The sequence below is a fragment of the Argiope bruennichi genome, chromosome 10 (assembly GCF_947563725.1).
Source record: "Argiope bruennichi chromosome 10, qqArgBrue1.1, whole genome shotgun sequence".
Classification (NCBI taxonomy): domain Eukaryota; kingdom Metazoa; phylum Arthropoda; class Arachnida; order Araneae; family Araneidae; genus Argiope; species Argiope bruennichi.
Genome location: NC_079160.1, coordinates 120,849,717 through 120,876,668, shown reverse-complemented (window position 1 = coordinate 120,876,668; position 26,952 = coordinate 120,849,717). Strand labels below are relative to the sequence as shown.

The 26,952-nt window shown below is 28.1% G+C and overlaps 1 protein-coding gene across 3 annotated transcripts in view; it reads left to right on the top strand.

The window, feature by feature from the left end:
* The window catches only part of LOC129989470 (plasma membrane calcium-transporting ATPase 2-like), a 285,601-nt gene that overhangs the window by 35,108 nt on the left and 223,541 nt on the right, over positions 1-26,952 (top strand). Inside the window, exon 1 of one of the 3 annotated variants that reach the window (XM_056098031.1) lies at positions 22,340-22,572. The exons of 1 other annotated variant lie outside the window; for it this stretch is intronic. In XM_056098031.1, the coding sequence (XP_055954006.1) occupies positions 22,557-22,572 (16 nt within the window). In that variant the 5' untranslated portion in view covers positions 22,340-22,556. Of the gene's footprint in view, positions 1-22,339; positions 22,573-26,952 lie in introns of those variants that run through there. One more of the 3 variants, XM_056098034.1, reaches the window with a different exon arrangement.

Here is a 26,952-nt window from a genome sequence, read left to right as displayed (position 1 = left end):
TAGATCTTGAAATTCTTGGTGTATTTTTAGGTTTTCGGGTAATAAAGGACCAGTTGAAGCCAAAACATGCGAGCAATTTAAGTAATCAATAAGGTGTTTTTCTGGAAGAAGGCAGCTTTCCGTTAACCGCAGCAATCAATTTCTTTCTTAAGTTTACTTTAGGTACAGTTGTTCGATATCGAACTTTCTGCGGAACGATCCATTTGTCTGCAGTAGGTGAAAAACTATTTGCTGTCTCCTTTTGTTCCAAAAATATTCGTTTCAACAGAAAATATTACTCGGTTAAGTCAAGTAGTATTTTTCTTTTCGTCAGTTTCATAAAGAATTGGTCCTGACCTCTTTTTTATTTATTCAGATTTTTTTAAAAATTTCACAATACCTATTTTCTACCAAAATTTTTTTCTCTCTGTAAAGGATACAACTGATAGGTATTTGTCACAAAGACTATATAACTTTATCATTTTTATTTCTCATATACGAAGTAGTTAAAAAAAGAGGAAGTATCGCGATGATCAAAAAATTCGACCTCGAGATATGAATGAATGCACTTGACCTTCGTTAAATTCCTCCTTCAATCCAAAAAACTCTATTTTTCGAACTATGTTCCTCGGTGAGTATGGAAATTCAAAATTACTACCAGCTAAATGGAAAAAATTTAGTAGGTGGTCTCTAGATCAAAACAATAGTTGTCTATGAAATTTTTGGCAAATCTTTCTGGCTGTCCGTGAGCTATTTTTCGAAATAATAAGTACAAGAATTCAGAAACAATTAAGTATGACAGATAAGGTTTTGAACTAAATTTCATCCCCTGAATCATAGATATGGATTTTTCAATGTTTAACCATACACGTCAAAGCGATAACTATCAGTATTGAAAGACAGATTTTTTTCAAATGGTTTTATTTAGTTTGATGGAACAAATTTAATAACTTCAATTCAGATTTGTTTTATTGTTTTATTTATAATTCAGATGCATTAACGCGACGATTATCAATCATTATTTGGAACACAAGCTTTCCGATCCATTCTTATCATTTGATTTCATTTCTGAAGGATTTTGAAATATAGCGGTGTTATAAAATTATCTTTACTATTTTTAGACTAAGAGGTGTTGATCTACAATAATATTGCAGCTAAACCTGTTGCAAACTTTTTGCCAATACTTTTGTAACAAGGTGATCTTATTGAATATATCAGATATAAGCATTGACTTCATTTCTACAAGGATCACTGTCGCCATTTTATCAGTAAAAAGTAGAATCGTGCCAACAATAAGAATGTATCTAAAAGCTTAGAATTTAGTTATTTCCATATTTTGATTGGATTATTTGGATACTTTCACAAATAAGATCCTATTTTTTTCGATAAGAAAATGTTTGATTTTAGAAAAATGTAAAATGACTACTGACTTATTGTATTGGCTATTCACTTATTATTATTTGTATTCTTTCATATTTATTAGAGGATTTTTCGAGTATATATTTGGTTAATTGATTGGCAAGGAATACACTGATGTTTATAAATTGAGCATGCTACTTACAAATCAAAAATCTCTCAACCAAATTTCCATATCCTTAGATTATGTTTAAAAAGTAGTTTAAAAAAAATTTGGATGTAAAAAGGTTGTAAAAAAGTTGAAACTATCACCAATTCAGAAATGCGAATTATTACTATATAGGCGAAAAGTAAAATAACTGGAAAAGCAACAAAGCCATTACGACATAAGAATTAAATAATTAAAATTAATTAACGCTTAATTAATTATATGCTTTCCTTAATTTTTAATAGTTTATTTTTTCTTTCGTCAATAAATCAGTGGAAATAGAGAAAAAAAGTTATTATATTTTAATCATCTAGTTTTTAAGATACAAATTGAAGCTTTTCAAATTGATGTCAATTAAATTCCAGATGTACAATATCTTTTTTAATATTTAATTGTGTTAACTGAAATTGTTTTTAAATATTTTTATTTTTTATTATTAAATCTCGCAATTAAGGCTGTATATTTTTAGAAGGTAATGACTCAAATGTAACGAAAATCGTCGCTAAAATACAATGACAGTGTCCATCAGCACTTATATACATAATTATATCGCCGTTACAAAAGATATATTCAGTAACTTGTCATCGATCTCTCTTTAAGATACGTTGTTCTTTTTTTTCCCCTGATATGAAAGGGATAGGAAATTGAAGTAGTTTCGTAGTAATTTATCGATCTCATCCTCTTTTGAAAAATGACCTCTGTCATTTTTCTCTTTCATCAGTTTTCGAGGCAATGTCTTCCTCGATTGATGAGTCGATGAACTCTCAAGTTCAAAGTACTTGAAAATGGACTCTTGCTGCTGTCATTCCAGGAATTCCAAAAACTAAATTGATTTCTCAGGAGCAATTATATTCGTTTGTATTTAAGTCTGAAAAGTAGAAAGGCGTTTCTTCAAACTTTCTTTTATTTTTTAGCATTGGCTGGAATGTCGGCTTTTATTTTGATTCTAAACACTGTTAAGAGTATTTTACGTTTTCCTTCATTTTCGATACCTTCATTTCGGATTAGGCCTATTCTTTAATTTTCTATATAAATTTCGAGAATACAATCGATATATTTCATGTTTCATTCCCAGATTAAATGAAAAAAATTCAACTGACTTACGATTATTTTCTAAAGCTGCAAACGATTTTTCGGTTAAAATAAATAATAATAGAAAAACAAATTTGTGAACAACGGTTTGAATAAGGGAATCAAAGATTTCTCAATTATATTTTAATTTATTCTCAATCATAACGCCTCCTAATGATAATTCACTTTATTATTTGTTTAGTCATTCTACGAGTAGTAGATGAACTTTTAACTTGCTGAACACATTGGAATAACGATTTCCATTGAATGCAAAAATAAGCTGATATGCATAATATTAGGAAGGTCAAGTTGTGCCAAATATTGTATTAAAAATATTTAGTTTAGTTTTTCACGCAGATAAAAGCGCTAAGTTAGTTAATTTATTACTATTATTATCTGCGCAGAGAGCTGGAATCGGCTATTTTGGGCCAATCATATTGTTAACATCAAAAGCATTTATTCAGATGCAAAAAATTATCAAGGGAAACGAGGTATTTTAGAAGAATGTAAAATAGTTTCTTCAAATCAATAAAAGTGAACAATGTTAAAATTTATATGAGTTGAATAAAATGTTGAAAACCAATTCCTTTCAAAAGATCAAAATAACATATGGTATGATGAGGGCATTTTTCCACCAAGTCATACGTAATTGAGGGTGAATCAAGATCTTTTATTCACTGATGATAAAAAAAAGTGGGACTTCAGATAAAATGTGTTAAACTATCACATGTCATCATGGCATACTGTACGTATGGGGGGGGCATCGTTCACCAAAGAGATGATTGTGGATGAAACGAATATATATAAAGTGAAGTCAAGTAAATATTACATCAAGAACGCGAATTGGGATAACATGTCATAAGTCTTCACTGGCTAAAAGAAATACAATTTTTTGGAAGTTTTTAAATCCCGTGAAGGCTCTAGGAGTTGACTACTTTCTTTTTTTACAGAAACCATTACAGATTCTGCTTGCCACAGATTCTCGACCTTTTTTTTTACAAGATCACTATTTCATTTTTTAAGTGTATACACGATAATCTGTTGGCGCCAAATAATTGTTTGAAATTTGATACACAAAATTTCCTTACGAATTTTTATTCTTTAGATTTATTAAATCTTTTTATAACTCTAAATTTATTTCCTCTACATAAAAACGAAAAAAATCTACTCATTTTGATTATTTAACTTTTAATCATCATTTCATTTTTTAAACATTGCAGATTTTATTTTTAAAATCAGAGTACGATTGTGATAATGTTCTGAACCGGAGAAAATTAAGTGTAGTGAAAAGAATTTTTAAAAATCACGCATTTATATCGACGTATTAAAAAGTTGAATATTTTTAATTCAGTCATTTTCTAATAGCTCCCCTTTAATCTATAACTAATTATTATATATAAATGTTCACTATTAAAAAATGTTTTATAAATTCACCATCACTTGTTACCAATTGCATGGAATTAAAGTTTAATTATATTAATGGATTAACTGTTAATTAAATTCTGAAAATATTAAAGGTGTGCATAGTCACAAATAAAAAACATAATTGTAAAAAAAATCAAAATTCCATCATATCTGAAAATGAATAAAATGTCCATTACCAAATTACATCTTTAAAACGTGAAAGAAGTCATATTAATTAAAATTGTTTTTAAATATATAATCTATGTGCTTATATGAAGAAGATTGTTTTAACAATAACTCTCATTTTTCGTTGTTAACCATCCCTATTTTAATGTATAAAACGAATAGCAGGATTTTAAGTCTACCTCACTTACTTCCTTACAAATTAAACGAAACACAGATTTTTAAACTCCCTCTGATAATTAAGAATTTAATTACATCCTCCCTCTTTAAGAAAACCAGAAGACAAAAGAAAGGCAAAAGGCAAAGTTCACGCCGCACGCCTCGATCTTCCATTTCACGCCACGAACACCCGCATAATTACAGAATAAATGTTCAAAAGGCTCCGTGTTAAGGCCGAATTAGGATTTGATAAGTGCGTCGAAAAGTTTCGCCAGCCATTGTTCAAAGTTTCATTGGAAGGTGCCAGAAAGGCATAATTACTGGATGGAAACCAATATGCAATTCGAGGTAACCAACACTGGCGTAGAATGGAATGTTTTTTTGGAGGGAAAAATCACCCTAAGAAATTAATAATCGCACGCAAAGAGGTCACGCATATAGCTTGCCTGGAAAAAGGTACTTAAATTTCAGTTGTTGCACATTCACGTACGTGAAACTTTTATTTTTAAAGAGATATACGAGTTTGCTGTTAACAAGATTTTTCTTATAACCATTTGGAGGTAATTCGTAAATCGAGAAAAATCATACCTCCCAGTAAAAGGATTGTTTCAGTGCTAATGATAGATTGCACTCTTCCATTTTAAATTACTCAAGGATTATGGATTTTTTTTTGTGGTTGAAATGCATTTGAAATAAGCTTATTTCAGACCTTCTATATGTGTTTATAATTTCATGAAGAATATTTTAGTGTCATTAATTTTTTCATCATGGCGTAATGGCTTATTATATTAGTATACAGTTTAGAAATCACATTAAATTCATTTATTATAAGTCTTGTTATTTTAGCCTATTTAGCCTATTTTATTTTTAGCCAATTTGTCACATAACATCATTTTATTGGCAAAATCCTTAGCCATTACTGACACAATAATCAATTCATTCTTAAAATTAAGTTTAACATGCAGAAAACTAATATATAAAATGACTGTTTGGTGATTGGAATTTTGAATTGATCAGTCTCCAAAATCGATTGAAACATAGCCACCAGGCAAACGCGACTCCAAAATAAAAATGGATTATTATCCTCACTTTTATGTGAAAATGTATGAATCAACAATATCGTTGTATTCTTACTAAATGTTCAGTTTCTTAGCTTTTTTATTTTTTTAATAATAAAAATTTAAAGAATTAAAAAAAGAAAGAGGAAGAGAAAAATAATATTATCTTTCATATTTTAATGCAATTTTTAATACATTTTTTAAATCAAAATTTGGGAGACATTGGAAAAATTAGAGAAGTAAAACTATCTGTTATAAAAATTCTAAATGAATGGGTATTCTGTTCATGTTCGTAGCTACTATGGAATGTATGCATAAAAATTTTCTTTCAATATATATTAATTGCTAATTTAATTAATATACTAAATTCCGTCATTTAAAATGCCACAAGTTTCTGATTTTTGCTTTGAAACTCAGAATTTTAATTAAAAAATAAAATATTATTTTATATAATTGAGGACATTAATTTTTAAAGCATTTGTTGAAAATTGGTTTATTCTAGCTATTTTCTACTTCTTTATCTTTAATTTATCCCATATTTCATTATATTATTACTGACAGATTTTATAAAAAAAATTCCTCAAATTCATTGTGAAATGACGTCATTCATATTGAATGGAATCTTAAAAAAAAAAAAAGAAAATTCCTTATTTAGTTAATAAAAGAAAATCAGAATAAATTTTAAGTAGTGGTTGTTTATCGAAAGTACATAACTTTACAAAATTTCAGAGCTCTTACATATCTAGAAATGAATGCAAAATCTTTCACAAAATTCTTTCTTTATAAATTGAGACAAGTTAAATATCATTATACAAAAAAGCATTGATAGTAATATGTATTTAAGAAAGGAAATAAAATCATTTTTGTGAATGTAATTTCCAATGAAAATTTTATAATTGACTATCATTCTTAATTACAAAGTTTTCTTCGATCATTATTGGTTAAAGCATTATCTAATATAATACGTTTTTTTTTCATTTTCATTTTTTTTTTTTTTGCAAACTGATATTTTTTTCAATATTCCTCATTACTTGATATAATATTTGTTCTCGATTTTTGTAGCTCCAAATCCTACATTTACGGTACTTTCAAATTGATCATAAATTAATGATCGAAATTTTAGAATGTCAAAAAAATCCATTTCATTTTTCCCCAGCAAAACTGTAAAATTTAAATTTCGCCTTTGAGATAAGGATTTTCTTTTAGATAAGGATAAATAATGAATATGTAAGTAATAAATACGGAACACTTTATCGGGTTATTTCTATTTTTCTTTCTAAATGTGTTTCTTAAAATGTCTGGACAGTATATCTACAATTATTGTCTTTAAAAATACTTCTGAAATCTCAAGATATTTTCCAAGAATTTTTTTTATTTGAATATATATTTTTCTATGTAAATATACAATGCAAATGTAAATATAATTTAAAATTACTTAAATGCGTGATTTTATCTTGCTAAAATTGTTTTCCTTTAAAACAAAAGAAATGAAAACATTTTACTCATAATATATCATTCCTAACAGCTCTATTTATAAAGTTTTACAGTAAGACATATGTAACAAACCATCAGTCTGGAGCAAAAAATAAAATTTTATGAATAATATAAACTACAAAATCATACAAAAAAAACGATGCATTTCAATGTAAATGCAGTTGAATATCAGTTTAGCTTTGCACCAAAGTATTAAAATAGCGTAAAAAAGAAGACTTTCAGAATACTGAGATATTTCTATTTTTAAAGCACATTTGCTCCCGAAAAAGAAACACTTTGGATGCTTGTGGTTGAAACAGAAAGTAACTGTTCTCTTGCACTAAAATGAAACGAAATTTTTACCTGTAAGAAATGTTCGCTCAGTCCCTCTTTCTTTCGAACCATCTTTCAAAAAATAGAAGCATTATTTAATAACCTTCCTGTTAAAAATGAGACCCCCTCATTTCTTTCCGATTTTGTGTGCACGACCCTTATAATAAACACAAATACCCCGAAGACGATTGTTTGTTTAGAAGTAATTAGAAATCGGTAAACAAGATAGACTATTTTAAGTTTTTTAAAAACATTTAATCTATTTTGATGGAAGAAGTTTTCATGGCTGAGTTTGAAAACACTCTTTGTGTGTATGTGAAAATCAATAAAGGAATTATCTTCTTTATTGGGTAAGTCTTTATCGCCGTTTAGCAGACTATTTACTCCACTTTCCAAGAAGAAGAAGAGGAAAAACTTCTTCATCGATCTCGGTTTTATATTTGTTGATTAATATTCGACACAGCCCTGTTGCCCCGGGATTTTGGTCGATATTGGCAACTTGCTTTATAGCAGCAATCGTAAGCGTTTCGTTCAAAAATAATGAAATTCAAAAACACAAAATGATGTCTTTACAAAATACAGAACATTCGAAAGAAATAAGCATGAAAACGTAATGGCACATCCCTCTCCCTCCCCCCCCCCCCCCGTTGTTGTTGAAATATCTCTTAGATATTTTCCTGATTGTTTATTTCAATTGTGGAAGTAGCATGTGTTTTTCAGCTCTTATCACAGGTTGCCTACTTCATATTCTTAACGGAATCTGAATCTATGTAAATAATGACCGAAGAACCATTAAGCAATATAGAATTTTCTTCTCTCTGATTAGATAGATATCCGAGATAAATTTTTTGATCCGTCCACCACTAATAGTAATTATGAGCTCTACAAGGCCAACGAATAATAGCACCCGTTATGAGCATCCCATGTGAGGGTTCTTCAGACAGAAGTATAACCAGTCAGCGACAATGGATCCTTAGCCTGTTAATACTATTCATTTATGAACCATCTGTGGAAATGAGCATTACTTATTTGAATGTTATCTTTCATTCTCAATTCTGAAAAATAGAAAAAAAATACGCATTTCCGTAGAAAGACAGTATAAATCAGTAAGATTAGCCATTAATAATTATAAAAAAATTCTGTTAAATTTATTTATTAAGAAAATTTCAATTCATTGATTATGATATGCTATGTTTTACGAATTATTTTATCTTGTAAATATTGAGTAACAATACAAAAACAAAATCAATTTAAATTTTCAAGATAGTCATAACAAATATTTTAAGAAGCCTTGGAAATGGCTAATTCCTTTTAAAGAGTTTTTGGATTAAATTTTATTAGTTTCATATGGGGAGACTGATATAGGGGTTAAAAGGATATCGATAAACTTCGAAAATAAGTTATAATACAAATTTGTGCTAGGATTACCCAAAATTTTAAACAGCTCGCCATTATGAGATAAGTGTGAACCTCAAAGGTCGCGAGAGGTCTTCTGAGGTGGCTAAAAAAGAGAGACATGATGGAAAAAGAAGGAGAATGGTCGGAAGTGTGTGTTTTCTAATGTTTACTTTCTAATACTTTGATTTAAAATAATATAAAATAAACATTTTGGTCACTTAGACTATCATAAACTTTATAGTTTATTTATTATAATCACTTATTAATATTTCGTATATAACATATTTTAACTGAAGATTCAGTTTCTGTATTTATTATACTAAATAGATGAATGATTCATATTTAAAATTCGGGAAGTAACCATAAAATAGGAGGCAGATGTCTTTTTGTACTGTAAATCAGTTTGGATTTTAATAAAAAAAAGAAGACAGTGATAGACTTTCATAGATATATTTACCAAAATAAATAGTTTTCCATTAGGAAAGCATTCGGAGGTGAAATATGAGAAACAGTAAATGAAAGCGACTGTTTGAATGCGTTTAGAAAACACGCAGTACTACAGAATGTGCTCGAAGTACGATAGTCATCCAGAAAGTAAATTTCCCACAACTAATTGACTGATGTATATGGCGCCAGAACTTCCATCAAATAAATCTAAATGTAATCGCGCCATTCTAACTCTATTATGTGGTTCAGTTATTTAATAATCTACATCTAAAATCTATTTCTAGCTTTCAATGAATCGAAGATATCATAAAGCACAGAAAAACATTTATTGACGAACACGAACACAAAGCTATCGTTCTACGTTACATCTCTAATTAGGCATTACAAATTCTGAATCACAAAGTAATAAAAAAGAAGCGTATCAAAGTTCAACAGAAACTGCGCATGCGCCGGTTTTCTGATCACTACAGCTGGAATAGGGGAAAGGCGTCTCTAGGACGGAACACTAATGAAGAGAAAAAAAATACCTGGCAAGACTTATTTCAAAAGATACAACAATATTGAAGTCACTTCTCAGCATTATAACTATCAGAATTATAACACTTGTCATATACTGAGGGAATTTTTTTAGTCCAATAGCATAGATATCGATCGTCTAGTTATGCAGCCAGCATGTCACAGTTATCTGCAAGTCTTCTGTAGAAAAGTGAACATGGGACAGAAATTTTTTCAAGTACACGAACAGGTGGAAATCGCTGAGAGCAAAATAAGGAATATATAGGACCGATAATAAAATAGCTTCCAGAGAATTCATTCTTTATTGAATTTGCCACATGCGAGCGAGCATTGCTGTGGATCACCAACACTAAGAAATTTCACACCTCTTTTCTTAATGCCTAATTGCAACTTCTCTTGTGTTGCGTTCAGCGTTCAGGATCTAGCTTCGCAGTCAGCAGGAGAAGAAATGAGAATTGACATTCACTCACAACGATGTTGATGAAAGCGACCGAGAATTTACAATTGCCACAAACCATAGACACATGCACCCTTTGCCCGACATGTGCTTTTACGATTTTACCATTTGTAGCGCCATCTTTTGGCAATGTAAGACACTTACTCTCTGAATGACATTATATTCGTATTTAAGTATTCAAATACAATATATATGAATTATTAAAAATTGCGCTTCACACATCTTTCGTTGGAAACTACTATTATTTCATGGTTGGTGCTATTTTTGATGGTGTGTGTCATTCCTCAGTAACATCATCTTACGCTCTTTATCTTTTTAAGTGGAATAATGATAGTTAATGTTCTTCCATTCTGTCTGGGCCTTATATCCTGAACACGTGATATATCATGCTTAAAGCTGATCTATTTTACAATTCCTAACTTAAGTTTGTAGACATCTTTTTTAAATATCCCTGCGTCCTTGTTATTTGTACTTGAACATATCAGATGTTCCGATGTAATTTCAAATCATCGATATAAAATATCTTTTATAAGAAATATATTTATTAAAGGACAAATATTAATATATCATTTTTTAATAATCTAAAGAAGGCTCTATGACATGATTATGGAATCTGGATTTAATGATTCCATTAAAGATCTTTGTTTTAGTTGTAGGTAAAATCGTTTCCCTCTTTTAATGGCGTGGTATACACATTTGGTGGAGAATGTCGATTCACATGTTGTTGTTTTTTTCATTTCAATATGTTTTATTATAATAATAACTATCTTCATTCTAAAATCGTACCTGATTTATTGATATCACTTATATTCAAATCAAAATTTTTCCTGTTAATTCGTGTATAATATAGATATTGAACCATTTAAATTTTCGCGTTTGAACAACGCAATACTGGTCAACGTACAAAAGAAACAACGTAATACCAAAACAGTCATTTGATAGAATTATGTAAATCAGGTTCAGGTTTTTAATTTGATAATGTTTATTGGCTGGAATTAGTTTATTCAGTTTATTGCAAACTGAATCATTCGACATTAGAGATGAAGAAATCGAGCAGGATAAACTGCTGGATAAATGAGAAAATCTAGCATACTTAGCGATTTCCTGGGTAACGCATGCTCACTAAGGATTTCTCAAAAATCTAGTGAGAATTTTTTAATTAAAAATTAGTAAATATTTAAAGTTTCTATTTAATAACTCCGTTGAACAAAGCCCATTTTACTCTATTTTAACTTTAGAATTATGACTTTATATCTTTTTTACAAAAAAATGTGTGTTTTAAGTAGCTGTATATTTAAGAAAATTATTCAAAAAAAATTTAAGTTATTTATTTTTCAAAAAAAAATTAAAACAATTAAAGTGTTTTAAATGCCTATATTAAAAATTAAACAATATCCCAGTGACACAAATCATATTATAACAGTTCCGCAATAAAATTAAATCTCTTTTTATCAATATATTTTTTACAATGAAAAATAAAATATTTTGAGAGTATTTTTAATGGTAGATGCATTTATATAACATCCATCTTATTATTTTTCCAAGTTTCTAGTTTAAATCTAATTTTCGGGACGCTATTATCATATACTGGTCTTTCCTACAAATGTATATCAAAAAGCATTTGAAAAAGGATTTCAAAACACTCATTCGCTCACCTTAGAGAAGATATGTAAAGCTTTATAAATATGTAAAGCTTTATAAGTTTTCAATGATGTCATTAGTTGCATTTTTTTTAAAAATTGAATGAATTTCGAAATAGCTCTTTCATTGTTTAATACAAAATTAACCATTTGCATAGCTTAAGAAGCGTCATAATCTCAAAATTTGAGATTTTTGCATTTTTAAATTTTCTCTGTTTTAATCTTTTTCGAAACACATTATTTTAATACTCACATTTATTCAAAGTGTCAAAGCCTAGTATAAAATCATTAGCGAACCAGAAAAAAAGTGTGACGGTCATCGTATTTAGACATAGTTTGCGGTTTTAAAAAGGAGGAACTATTTGGGAAAACTTATCCTCACAAAAAATAAATTATCTTTCGCTGTTAACGAATGCATGAAATCAGATTTTAAAGAATTATTCATTTCAATTTTACTTAAGAACCACTTACATGAAAAAACCTACAGATCCAATCGAGAACACATACAATATTAGAAAAATTATGTTTAAAAGAACTTGCTTATTCAAATTGTTTTTAAGGTATATGTGAGGGCGCGTCGCTATTTAACGAAGAAAATGTCATAAAACGAAAATAAAGACTTGGAGATTATAAGAAAAATGCAAAGAATCGGCTCAATAAAGAAACACTATTAAAATTAATGTTACTCTAAGTTAAGAACAACTAAGAAAGAAAGAAAAGAAAATAGGTTTAAAAAGAAGCCCACAGATGGTAAACTTAAAAGAATGTTGGTTAGTTACAGAATAAGGTCAAAATAGTCTTATATATTTACATTTATATATTAAAATTAAATAAATACTCGCATTTCATATGCGAGCAATTTTGTACGACATATTCAAAATATTTCTTAATATATACTTAAATGAGTTTTTTTTTCAAAAAAAATAAAAAATGTATTTTTTTATAAATTTTTTGTGAAAAAAATTATGAAAAGTCACTATAACCAAATAGTTATTTTTAATTTTTTTTTAATTTAAAATGAAAAAAAATATTATTTTAGTATAATGAGAAGACTGCAGGTTACTAACTTAAAAACAAACTAACTTCATATCTGAAACAAATTTTGATAAAAAGTACGATTTAACTTCGTCTGTATCGTAATTAGCAGTATCAGCAAATGGCCAATTTGACATTGTCAGTATAATTATTATCAGTACCAGCTGATATTGCTGATTACTATAATTATTATTTAACTATGATTACCATGTACTAACATTGCTAATATTAAAATTATTATTCACTATGATTGCTATTAATTACTATATATATATATATATATATATATATATATATATATATATATATATATATATATAATATTTTGTCATAATATATATATATATATTATGACAAATTTAACATTATCAGTATAGAAGGATTCAACCCTTTTAACTGTTGCTGTTTGAAAAAAAATGTTTTCTCTACTAAATTAAAATTTTTTATGCGATTTCTTCATTGAAAAATATTACAAAAATTCCTTTTTACCACATAAAATATTTTGATATTACTAAGGAATTATATTCGCTTGTGTATACTGCAGACAGTCTTATAATCTTATTTTGCGCAAACTGTTCTTTTTCCACTCCTAACTAAAAATGAGTTGTAGAAGTTAAAATATGACACTGTTCCATATTGTACCGAGATGAATTTTCCTTTAACAACCTACTCGGAGGAATAATACTTCTTATTTAGAGGGAACTAGGGATATTTGATCAAGATGATTTTCTCACTTTATAACATAGTTGGTCATTTGATTGCACCATTGCTGCTTGACCTTTGAGCGTAATGGTCATCCCGAGGGATTTTCATTCTAATCTGAAAAACCATTATGATGGTGAGTAGAGAAATACGTTTTGGTAACCATGAGTACATTTTCCCCTTTTCATTCTTCGGTAGATTGTTCTTGAAGAAATGATGAATTAAAATATTTCTGAGTTTTAAGCATACTTCAATTTATAATTTGGAAGTGAAACCAAGCAATATCTTAATTCTGATTGGTTTCATCGTTAGATTATATTTAAGAAGTCAGATTAGGGATATTTAACTACAACCAGTGGGATATATTTTATTTTGCTTAAAATATTTCATAATAGAAGAATTTACACAGTTTCTTTTTATTATTTAGTAATACTTCATAGGCAATGCATTTTTCTTACGAATTTTTTGTTGCTAATAGAGGAAATGCAGATCTATCATTATTTGCTTTTAAACGATCGGCGAAATTATAGATATAAAGCTACAGTTAAGTTTCCGAAAAAAATGATTTCTGAATATGGCAAATACTTTATTTTCAAATTATAAAGTTGAGCAAAGATTTTTCTCATTTATTAAGAAATAAATGTGCAAAATCTGTTAAGAACAATGGGCACTCATAAATTTGTACTCTTGAATAAAAACTTGAGTTTTTGTTAAAAATAATAATTTTTATTGTCTAAAGTGATTAAAAATATTTTTTTTATTTATATTGTTTTTACAATAACTCCAAGTAAGAGGAGCAATTCTATGCTGTACATTGACCACCTGAAAGATTTTAAAAAATAATCAGAAGTATTTGGTTTTTAAAAATATGTAATAAATGAAAAGATAAACAGAACTAAGGCAAGAATTTGAAGTAAAATAGCAAACTCATAAAGGAATTTAAAAAAAAGTTCAGGCCAAAAATCGTTCAAAAGTACAGCATTAATTTATTTTTTTCTTTATTTCAGTTATTCAGTTTATATTTATGCCCATTGTGAGAGTATTAAATACAGTTTTGTGTACACATTATAGCGGATTAAAATAAAGATAATTTTTTAATTAATTTAAAAATAGACGAGTCTAAAAGCCTTATCATGTTCCGTTGTTTGTTGTTTGGAAGAGGTTCAAATCCTCTTTAATTTTTTTTTGTTTATTTCTTCCCCCCCCCTTAGTCACGTTTATTAGAAATGGACTCACCTCTAAAATGAATTCTAGACGTAAAATAATTAAATCCGTACATAAGAAATGAATGCCAAAAGTGAATTCAAGGTAATAGAGACATAAAAACTCTTTATATAAAAAATCGCAGTTTAACTAAACAACGTATAAGCTCGTCTCTTAATTCGAGTTTTAATACCCAATAAATTTGTTGGCGATGCTCCAATGAAGCGCAACTTCGAAAAAAATAATTACAGCAACTGTTAAAAAAGCAAAACAAAATAAATAAAATTTCGACAAACTTTCATCTTATCCGATTCGACTGAATGGATGAAAGGTCTTTGTTGCGCAGGCTTCTTAAAATAAATTTTTAAAATTGATTGAAAAGGAGAAATATTTATTCCGTGAAATAGATTTTAAAACTATAATAATTACTTCCAGATTACAGTTTCTTAATCTTCTTTCAATCATGGTCATTTTTAGTTCTTAAGAGTTTCTTGATCAAAAAATACGTGTGATGAATTATTAGATTAAATTAAATTAAATATCTGATACATTAGAATAAATCTTCTCAGACATAAATGATCGCTTCGGTACTAAAAACTGGAATTATAAATTTAAAAGAATATTTTACCTTCGCAAATTTATATCTGACCCACAGAAATAAATTAATATCGAAGAATACCATTAAAGAAATGAATAGAGAGTCAAACTTCTAGTCTGAAATCTCGAAGTAGAATAGGGTTTTACGTTCGATTCTTATGGTTCTCTTCATCTGGCTTGATTGCTTCGGCTGTTACATTCTGTATGTAACGATTTTTACAACATGTGAATTTTTTAAAAAAGGCCAACATTCAAGATGTTCCCACGTTGAAATGTAAATCCAACAATTTGAAAACAGGTTGGAGCATTAGTTGATAATTTAATTACGAATTTTAATATTTATGTATACTCGATCGCGTGAAATCTTTTAAAATATTCACATTGTATACCAAATTTGATAATTTAACAATTAATAATAAAATTAATTGATAATCATGCTTTTTGTTACACGAAGTTATTTAAAAATGTGTTTAAAATTTATTTTGAAAAAAAAATTAATGTATAAAAATAATAAAAAATAAATAAATAAATAAAAATGAAGAAAAATATTGCACTAAAATTTGGCCTCTCTGAAAAGCTATTTTTTTTTATTTAAAATAAAAGTAAAATGAATAGCATATGATTTCAGTGAAAATCAATTTTCGATTCATATTTATTTAATTAGAAAATCTAATCGAATTTTAAAAACACTTCTTTAAATGAATCTTACTGACCGAGAAAAACTACTTCAAAAATTTGGAAAACTGCAGATGTTCCAACGGAAACGAATAGAAATATATATGCATTGCATTGTAAAATTAAAAACTAATATGTAATGTCTAAAGTATAATAATCACAGTTCAGACCTTCTAACCATATAATCAAAAATCCGTCAAATTAATCCGTTTTCATAAATCTAGTGTTAAATTCAATATAATACTATCATACTCTTTTACTAGCTTTTACAAATACTGTCCACCTGTATATACTTTCATTATATAGTAACAAAAATGACTATAAATTTGGAATAATGATCGATTTCCTTTCATTGATATGATCCAAAATTTACTAGAATTTTGGTGTAAGGAGCAAATGTAACCCATTAAGTCATTGCCTTTCATTTTTCTGTTCATATACAAATAGTCAAACTCATGGATATAATTACAAAAAACAGATTTTAAGTTCAAAATGCATAAGTTCATAATAAATCAGCGCATCTCAATCAGTACAATAGATTAAGTCTTTTGTTAACGATTCTAATATGTAATTACTTAATCCTTAATATGATATAATTCTGGTACATCTTCAAATAAAAGGTTTTTGGGTTATAAAAAGTGATATTGAAGTAGGAAAATATCAATCCTTTGCTAGCACGCTAATTAATTAATGAAATAAAAAGTGATACTTACCGATGATTAATCGGGAAAAATTAAAAGTGTAAGCATAGAGTAAAAAATAAAAACGTTAAAATTTGAAGTCTGGTAAATATATTGATTTTAGAACATTTAAAACAATTTAAAGATTTTTTAGTGCAAAGTCATTGACTTTTTTCGAACTGTAATTAAATTTTTAAATAAACTGAATTTTGTTATTCATTTTGTATTTTATGGAGAGACAAAGTTGACAGCTACAGTTGTTTCAGTTGGCATCACTGAAAATCAATATTTGCATTTTAAAATGTCGTGATGCAGTTTTAAAATAAATTGTAGCTAATATGTTCGAATATTATTTTTAAAAAAGGGTAAACATTTTAATCAATTTTTCAATCAAAAATTTAAATAATATTTTTAAAACAGTATCTTAATGAAGAAAATTTACTTATTAAGTTCCTACGTGCAAAATGTGTCACATCTAGGATAAAAAATTGCGCTACAGAATAATTTGAGCGTTTTATTTTTCATTGAATAGTATACCAGCTTGTAAACAGTACCATCTTAAAAGATATTCGTCATGGTTACCGCCATTGAACTAAAAATTCAAATACTTAAAAGCTATTTTGAAGAAATCCAATTCCATCTTATCAATAAATTGAAATAGATAAACTAGAGACACATTGGATAGAAATTTTTAACATGATAATATTTATAAGCTGAATACTCAATGTAAATTGCGGCATACATTATGCAAAAATTATTCAAAACATTCCTTAGATACACTGACAGTTGCTAGATTTGGCACGTCGCCATTTCTTGAGTAATAAATATTCATTAAATAAACGATTTCCTGAGTTTTAATTAATCATTTTATTAAATAAAATTTATCAAAATATTAATGTTTTTTCAATTCATTTCAACAATATCAAACCATAATATTATTCGGTGCTACAATATTTCAGGATATGTAAAAACAATCTTAAACCATTTTAAAATACAAATAATTTTATTTCAGTTTCATTTATTTCCCTTGAATTTTAATAATTTCGTCAAAATATATTTTAGTACAAGTTACAACAGTACTCGTTCTTTTGCCTGTCACCTGGCATAGGGGCAGCGCGTCTTCCCCGTAGTCTGGGCGTCCTGGGTTCGAGTCCCTCTTCGTTCATGGTTGTTGTTCTATCTGTGAGATGTGTGCATGTGCCCCCCTGTAAAAAAGGGCTGTGCAAGTGAATGTGATACGTGAGTAGCTAAGACGTACTCTTGGCCCTAGTTGGCGCAACTAAAACAAGAGACGCTCCCTCGGCTTAAAATCGCTGACTTCGTCAGCGAGCTTGTGCATCGCGCCATTATAAACAACAACTCGTTCTTTTAAAACCCTTGTTCATTGTAAAATCACTGCAAAGTTACCCAAATAAATTTATTGTGTGGGTTATCGCTTCTGTCTAATTGCGAGTAAATTATTAAATGAGTAATTATTGCGAGTAAATTATTATTAAATTAAAAATATGATGGGTGAATCAATGCCAAAACGTTATTATGCGACGAAGTCTTAAATTAAATTTTTCAGTTTCTTATATTTGCATTTGTAAGCATTTTGAGGAACACCTTTGTTGATAGTTTCATTTGCGAAGTATATATTGTTTTTTAATGAGAAAATAACGAAATTTTTTTAACTTTATTCCGTCATTCTTTGAATTTTTGCTGCTAGCCAAGACAAAATTGTAAAATGACAGGACACTATCGGATTATCTCTATTTATGATACCAAATAGTCTCCTGCTACTGATTATATTCATGCCTTGAGTTTCATTTAGGCAGTCCCATGCCTTCCTTTATTCAGTGTCCTAGATTGCACGGGTTAGATCTAGAGGGACCTAGATGATATTCCGTAAAAGTTCAATTTCGAATTAATTGGGACAAACCTGATCTTGAGAAGTAAATTTTCGGATGCTACAATTACTCCAAAAAAATTTCAGGGAAAAAATATATATTGTAACTACAATAATAATGTTATTCGCATTTCGTATATTGGCATACTACATTAAAATATTCCGTCTTGAAAATGCCTTTCAAAGTCAAATGTGTTCGCTATTTTAACTCTTCATTATTTTGATTTATCTTGTCGGTTTTATTTCTTTTCATTATAGTAATTAATAATCTGTTAGAATTCGAGTGAATAGAGTTCTACTTATTGAAAATCTAATAATTCAAAGAAATTTCCTCATTAATATAGGAAAGAGTAGGAAGAATAAACTTATTTGATCAGACATATTATGCAACCGAACCTCTCTTATGAAAGTCAAATCCCATTTATTATTATTATCATTATAATATCTCAATTTCTTATACGTATATGCCAAAGAATCAGACCTATCATGCAAAACTGTCATTAAGGTATACAAAAAGCAAACCCATTTGAGTAATGAGATCCGACAGCACTTTTCATGTCTATGAATAGTATGTAAACTAACAGAGCATAAGGAATTTGAATTATTAACAAAAAGAGATCGCTATATTTTTCATGACAGATTGATGATGGTCTCCATCTATTTAAATGAAGTTTGGAATGACTGGTACTGCTATTAGTTGCTATATAATACTGCATCATTTTGACATCATCTTCTTTTAGGGAGTTTTGAATCGTAAATTCATTTTCCAATCGCTTGCAATTTCAAAGAAAAAAGCAGAGAAAGGAAGAAAAAAAAAAGCACGTGATTTATGCATCGAGGAATGCAGATATTGATACTATCTGTGATAACTGTTAATGATTTACAATAAAGTTTAATTATTTTTTTAAATCTTTCAGATCATGTATGATGCTCTAAAGTAATATGGAGTATCACATTTAGCACTAGATATTTAAAGATTAAGATTAGTAAATTAAAAAGGATCTTTGTCATTCATGTAAATTTATAACCTAGAAATTGCTCTAATGTGGAGAAGATCTATGAAGTCAGCGAAGCTTAAAAAATTAATTTCTGTTTTACTTTTAAAAAAAATTTAAATAAAATAAAATTTACACATCAACTTGTATAATAATGCATATAAAATAATAAAAATAATTCTTAAAAGGTATTCAGACTTTATATATCTATTTAGCTGAAAAGGATTTCATTAATGTGATTTATTTTCTCGATGAAATTGCCTTTAAATTCTGTAATGGGTGCTTAGTTCACATCATTGTATAAATTACATGATGTAATTTTTTTTTTTAGTTTTTGTTAATTTTCATCTTGTACCAATGGTATGTTGTTATGGTTTCTCGCATAGTTATATGACTATCATAATTAATTCATAATGAAACTGAATGAATATAAATACTAATTTTTTACTCTATATATTTCTTTTTTTATGATTTTAAAATTTATCTTTGCCTTAAGCCACTGGAAAGAGAATATAGAATTGCTCACGGGTGATTAAATCAAATTATCTTTTTTACTTTCAAATATTCGAAATACAGAAAAAGTCTTGTAATCGTCAAAAATTTCGAACTCGAGATTTTGACGAATGACCACGTTTCAGATTTCTCTGAATTCAAAACAAGAATTTTGACATTATATCAGTAGGTATGTTTGTCAGTCTGTCCGTCCGTTTATCTACCTGTCTGAAAACACTCTATCTCAAAATAAAAAGATATAATTTGATACATAGACTTAGACAAACTTATAGATTTCTATCAAATTTTGAATGCATTCCATTCACGGAAGATTGGCTGTTCAAACCCAAGTGAACCCGATAATTATAAAACGCTAAGAGTAGGTAATTATAATTTGGTGCACAAGTTTAGCATTTAAAATATGGATTCTTATCAAATTTTGAACCAAATGTGTTAAACAGTTTATTATTAAGTATGTTTCCATGCATACAAACTCGATAACTCGAAAATGACTTAATGACTTCGGTGCGTTTGACTATGACTACAATCGTCATTCCGTGTCAGATTTTAGTTTAAATCTCCAGGTAAAAAATTTTCAAAATACATATTCGCATTATAGGTTAATAAAACTGCTAGATCGCCGATAAGGATCTATATTTCACTATTATTTGTAACCAATGATGTACAAGGCATTCGCGGACTTGTCCAATATCCACGGTTTTATACGCGGCAAGAGGGGATAAGATATTTATGGGAGAACATGCGGGAAAGTTTCGTGGAGACTATTCACCTTGGTTAACTCAGAAGAAATACTTCACAAAGTATGACTGTGAAAAATATGACATTTCTATCTGCATTGAGGGCATATTTCATTTGTACTATACAAGATCTTTAAAAATTATCTTTCAATCAAAAATAATGTTTTTATTAATTTTAAATTTTGATTCCCTCTTTGTAAAGCTCCAGATTTTTTAAAGAAACCGAATGGTTTTAACCTTTTTCCTTTAAAATATGTTAGTTTTTTTTTTTTCAAATTAAAATTGTATAAATCGAATCAAAAGAAAAAGAAATATGCAATTTTAATGCAACAACTGGAGAAAACTTATCGCAAAATCTGTTTTAAGTATTTTATACAAGTATTCTGTTTGTTACCTTTTGCTGTCTTTTAAAATGAGTCTTGTCGATTCACCGATATTTTTTTGACAATTTTAACTTCATTATTTTATTTTTTTCCCATGCTCTTTTTTTTTTTTTTTTTTTTTTTCTACTTTCAAATTGCCAAAAATTCCGTTAATGAATTTTATTTATATATATTTTTTGAAAATCTTGTATAACTGATTTATTTTTCAAATAATGTAATTTATTTTATAGCCAATTAAGTCATTTATTAAAAACTTCATTGCTGAAGTTTCCAGTTCAACCTTTCTAAATATTTTTCATGTACTTGGTAATCAGTCACAGTAGTTACAAGTTCAGTAGAATTTTTTCTTTGTTTCTAATTCCCGCTCTGTGCCTTGGCAACCGTGTAGTGACATATAAATCTTGCTTTTTCCTTCATTATTTTTAGCATTGTGATTTCTTGCAAATTGGATCGAACCACGAGTACGATTTGCTTAGAGCAATTATAAAATAACCAAACATTTAACAATGTTTTTTTTAATCTATTATATTTATTTGGAAAAAAAATATAAGGAAATACAATTTAGCTAATAGCTATTCTATTAGAATAAAAACTTCCAATAGCTATTCTATTAGAATAGCTATTGGAAGTCCACCGAATTTTATCCATTCTTTATTAGAATTTTATTTGTTTATTTATTTGTTGAAATTATTTAGTAATATTGAAATTGGTAAAAGGCTTTGAATAAAATCCATGATCCTGAAAGCAACAAAAGCCCAGGAAGCATTATATTATTCTATAAAATATGTTATAAAGTACTAAAAAAATTCATCATCTTGGACCACTTTTCTAAAAAAAATTCAACAACCAGCAAGGGAGTTAACGATGCATAGACTGCATTAATAAGGTCATAAAACAAAACGTCAATAAAAAAAATCACTAAACTGGTAAATTTCAAATAAAGAAGTCATGATCATTATCGGCCTGTCCTGAAGATATTCAATAAAATATGAAAGAAAGAGAAAGGCAGCTACCTTCGACAGAAGGGTAAGATCGCTTTTAAGGAGGCCGCTTCTTGAAAAGAGTGGAATCCCTCACAAAAGCGGGGATGAATCGCTTTTTGGGGGCTGGCCGCCTTCCAGCTGGCTGCGGGCCCACATAAAATCTTCCTCATTCTTCCACCCGCCCGGCTTTTTTGGTGGTTTGACTTGGCGCATGTAAATTAGAGATAAGAGAAAAAAAAAGAGTCTTTGCATTTCCTGCTCCCCGTTGTGCGACTAAATGTCTTCTGGTTTGGTTGGTGTCTCTATGAGTCGCGTTTGATGGTGGTTGTGTCATTTGTGTCTCGCTGGATTATAAGGATTCCCCCAACCTTCCATTGTTCTTCAGAAAATCATTCCTGGAATAAATATGAGAGAAATGGCCTCTCTCATCCCCTAATTGGACGAAGATGCCCAGTTGGGCTGGATTTATTTTAGAGCGGTAACATGTCATGGAAATCCAGTAAGTGACCATCTTCTTAGTATTAAGTTTAGAATGGTGTAAAAAGAAAAGGATATGTAAAATTGGATTGAGAGACGGAACGTAGAGCTGAGTGCTCGAATATTTCGGAGACGAAGACAGTCTCGGAGGGTTATTCTTAGAAGTATGTCAACCAAGGCTTTCTTCGTGTGGGTGGAACGGTGGAGTCACTGTACCGGAACGCATCGAAAGAATGCTTTCGTCTGTCGTGCAAAGGGATCAAATGAACCCATTATGTCTAGGTTGTAGTTTCAATCACAATTTTAACATTTTAGAAACAATACAGTTTTTATTTTAATTGGAAATGCTTCTTGAACAAATTTCTCTATGCAAAGCCTTTTATAATAGATTTATTATATGGTATCATTTTTCAGCAAATCTTAGGATTATTTTATAACATTATCGGTCAAAGCCTAACAATTTAAAAAGTACAGAATATTTATACTTTCTGGAAACGTTTACTTCAAGATTGATTACATACAAACTCATTTCTATATTATATCTCAATATTACATAAAATATTCCTTATGCATAATTTATTACATTTTTAGGCAGAATTAATGTTTTAAAAATAGCACAATTTTTATTATTTAACTATGTTTATTAGACAAATGATTCAATTTAAAATATTTTACAAAATCGCACTTGTCTATATCATCTCTTCAAAAATAATTTTATTTGTTATTTTTTGTTATTTTCATTTTACTTGTAAAATTTTAAAAAAGAACACAATATTTATGTTTCCTAAAAATGCTCATTTTAAAAGTAATTACACACAAAAAATTTTTAGACGAGCACGATTATCTGAAAGAATTTTTAATGTATCGTAAGACTTTTAAAGTATTATTTTATTAATATATAAAGTCTTATTAGTCTATAATGTCCCTATAAGTATTTCAAAACTATTGAGACAGCTCCTCTATATTACATTTTTCAATTATTTCAATTTTTTAAAAAGAGTCCAACCAATGCGCTTTATGATAATGGTTGTTTTAAAATTTGATCTCAGAAATTTATTTATCCAGAGCTTATAGTATTAGATTAAATTCATAAAGTATCAGAACATATAGAAGTTTCCTATATAATTTTAAAAATTTGCAAATTTTAACATTATTTATTTTGAAATTGGATTTATATAATATATTGTATGACATATAGTTGCTTAAATGGTTCAAATTGTTGAAAATATCTCTTGACGTAGTTTATGATTCTGAATTTCTGCAAATGTTTCAGCATTTGGAATCATAATTTAAATATTTAAGAATAACGACAATTCATTTATTTTAAAATCGACTGTTTGAAAAACTTTTTATTGAAAAGCTGACAGAGATATTATTTAACGATTTGCTTTTCATTAGTTTATATAGTTTCACTTGCTTCATATTTCTTAAGATAGAATTTTTTAATTATTTTTTTCTGACTTTTTGATATGGTAAAAATTTGAATTTGTCTTTCATTTATGTATTATTGGTTATAATACACTATTTTAGTATTTTCAGCAATCAAATTTTGATTCCGCTCTCTTATATATATATATATATATATATATATATATATATATATATAATATTGAAACTTATATTAACGGTTGAAAAGGAAGAAATACATGAAATAAAAAGTTCCAAAGTTTCTATTTCTTAGCACAAAATAAAACTGTGTTTCTAAAAGTTGCTAAGATATTTTTATTTTTATTTTGCTAAGATTCATTAATTGAAAGGATTTTTTTTTTAACATTTTCAAAAGTGAAAAAATCGCACAATATTGGATAATTTCTCGATTAAAATTGATTGTTTTTAATTTCTTTTAATTCTGAGGTTTGACATGTAAGTAACACCACAAGCTAAATGTTAAATTATTTAGGAATGCTTTTATAATTGATTTTTAAGAAATTTTGTTTCTTGAAGGCCTTTATTTCAAGTTAAATTTCTGAGAATTTTAAATAAAATCCATTTTAATAAATTTTTATATCTGAAAGTAAATGTAACATAGTTGTCTAAATTAAGTTATCTAAAAAATATTTTCAAAATTTAATACATCTCTGAAAGTGAACGTGTTAAAAGAGAAATTTGTTTCTTTTCAAAAGCTTATTTTTCCCAATCATAAGTAGATTCTAGTTGTCTGATAGCTTTCTTTTCTGGTTTCTTAGAAAACATAATTTATGTTTTTTCTGCTTTTAAATTTTTTGATATTCTCAAGTGTTTTATTACTCAAGGTTTTACCTTCCCCCATTCCTTCAAAATTTTCTAAATTAGTCTTTGATAATAAAAATTCATTCGAAACAGTTACTTGGAAGGTTCTGGAAAATGAACAAATAAAATTATTTCAGATTGTTATTTTTTCTTTATGATAATTCCTTTTTTAAGTACACAAAATTTAATATTTTTGCATAAGGAATTGTTTTTTGACATTAAATGCATTTTAAGGGAAATAATTGGAGGACTTTTAATACGTATTTGCACATTTGTCTTTTCAATATTTAAGTTTTCTGAATTTTGAATTTCCAATGTTGCGCATAAAGTATTGGAATGATTTCAAATTGTTTAATTATCACAAATTTGGCAAAGAAAGGGTGAATTATTCTTAAATAAATAAAAAAAATATCGCTTTTAAAAAATTGTTAATTTAATATGGACACAACTATTATTCCATAGATGAAAACGCAAGTAATTTAAAATAAATTAGCTTTTCTAGCATTTATGAAGAGTATAGGAAATAAATCACGGATGTATATTTAAAAATTAATAATTTTTTTCTTGTTAGAATAGATGGCTTTTTTGATGAAGTAAAAAAAAAAACTTATAAGTGATATACGTCAAAAATTAACAATAAAAGCAATAATTGAAATGTCGTATCAGATAACTTAACAGATTTTCTTAATTTGTCTCTCAATATGTTTCAATTTATTAATGCGTAAAACATCCTAATTTTATGATACAACATATGTGCATTATTACCATTTTTGTTTCCTTCAATTAATATTGGTAAAGTTATTGATTCTTGATATTATTCATTTACTGCAATTTTTATCAAAATGAAAATTTTAAAAACTACTTAAATGATTAATACTTATAACTGATTCACTTCCAAAAAAGTAATTCTATATACACATGCATTTTTTAAATGAATTTAAAAAATATAAATTTTATTAAAAACACGTCGAACATCCTTGTATTTTAGGATTTAAAACCGTTAAAGTTGCTTTTTAATGCGGTTAAATTATTTTGGAAATCAAAAATTCTGAAGAATTAAAAAAATGTAATGACTAACTATCCTTATATATTCTACCAAAGCTCATTACGATTTTAGTAGATTCAATTTGCAAATGCAACTCAGTATTTTACTTTCTCGTAAGCGAATCATACAAAAAGAAAGCATTGTTATAACTAAAAAATTCAGATTCAAGATTTTGGGCGAATCTCTGTTCAACAAATCACGATTCAAGAATTCAATACATGAATTGAATAGATCTTTACATGGTAGAAAGGAAACCGCATATACTTAACACCATATTTGTTGAACTTGTCTGTCCGGCTGTCGGAGTATAAATGAATTAGATAATACAAACTCGTCTAAAATAAAAATTCATTTTTATTAGAAAGTACGCGAGAAAGTTTTGAGAAGATCACTTCTACTGTCATTATTTCCAATTCATTCTTTTCACCTGACTAGTCAAAGACTAAAATAGAACTTTTCGTTGTGATAGCAGAGCAACAATTTATCACGAACTCAGCAGAAAATTGGGAAGGTTATATTTACGTTCCATCTCAATAAAACACAATATAAGATTCAAATAAAATATTCAATTCTCTGAAAGCTAGATTGCACTCATTTGATGGGTGATGTCTCTAGGCATCGCAAACCTGATGTCGATTTGGGAAGGAGGTCGATGATACACGAGTGGGTAAAAAATATCCATCATTGCCAAGATGAACATTTTTATTTTGGGATGTCTGCCTCCTTCAGACCAGTTGATAAAAAAAATTCTCGATCCTTTGTGGAATAACAACAGATAAATTGTTACCTCACAAATACCCCATTCTTACAATTTAAAACCAGTGAGATTGGTTTCCCCAAAACTTTCTCGCATACTCTCTAATAAAGGTATTATCTATGAGAATGCCTGACATGGCATTGATGTACAACTGTTGTAAAATACAATCTTCTGGCGTGAATTGAGCTTTTTGACTGAATGTCCTTGGCTAGGGTTTCGGCGATAAATTCCTGGTACGTCATTTACAATATCTGAATGAGTAAAAAAATACTCCTCATTGGCATGCAGAAAGTTCTTATTTAGGGATGTCTGCCTCTTTCAGACCAGTAGATAAAAACAATTCTAGAATCTTTAGGGTGGGATATAAGACC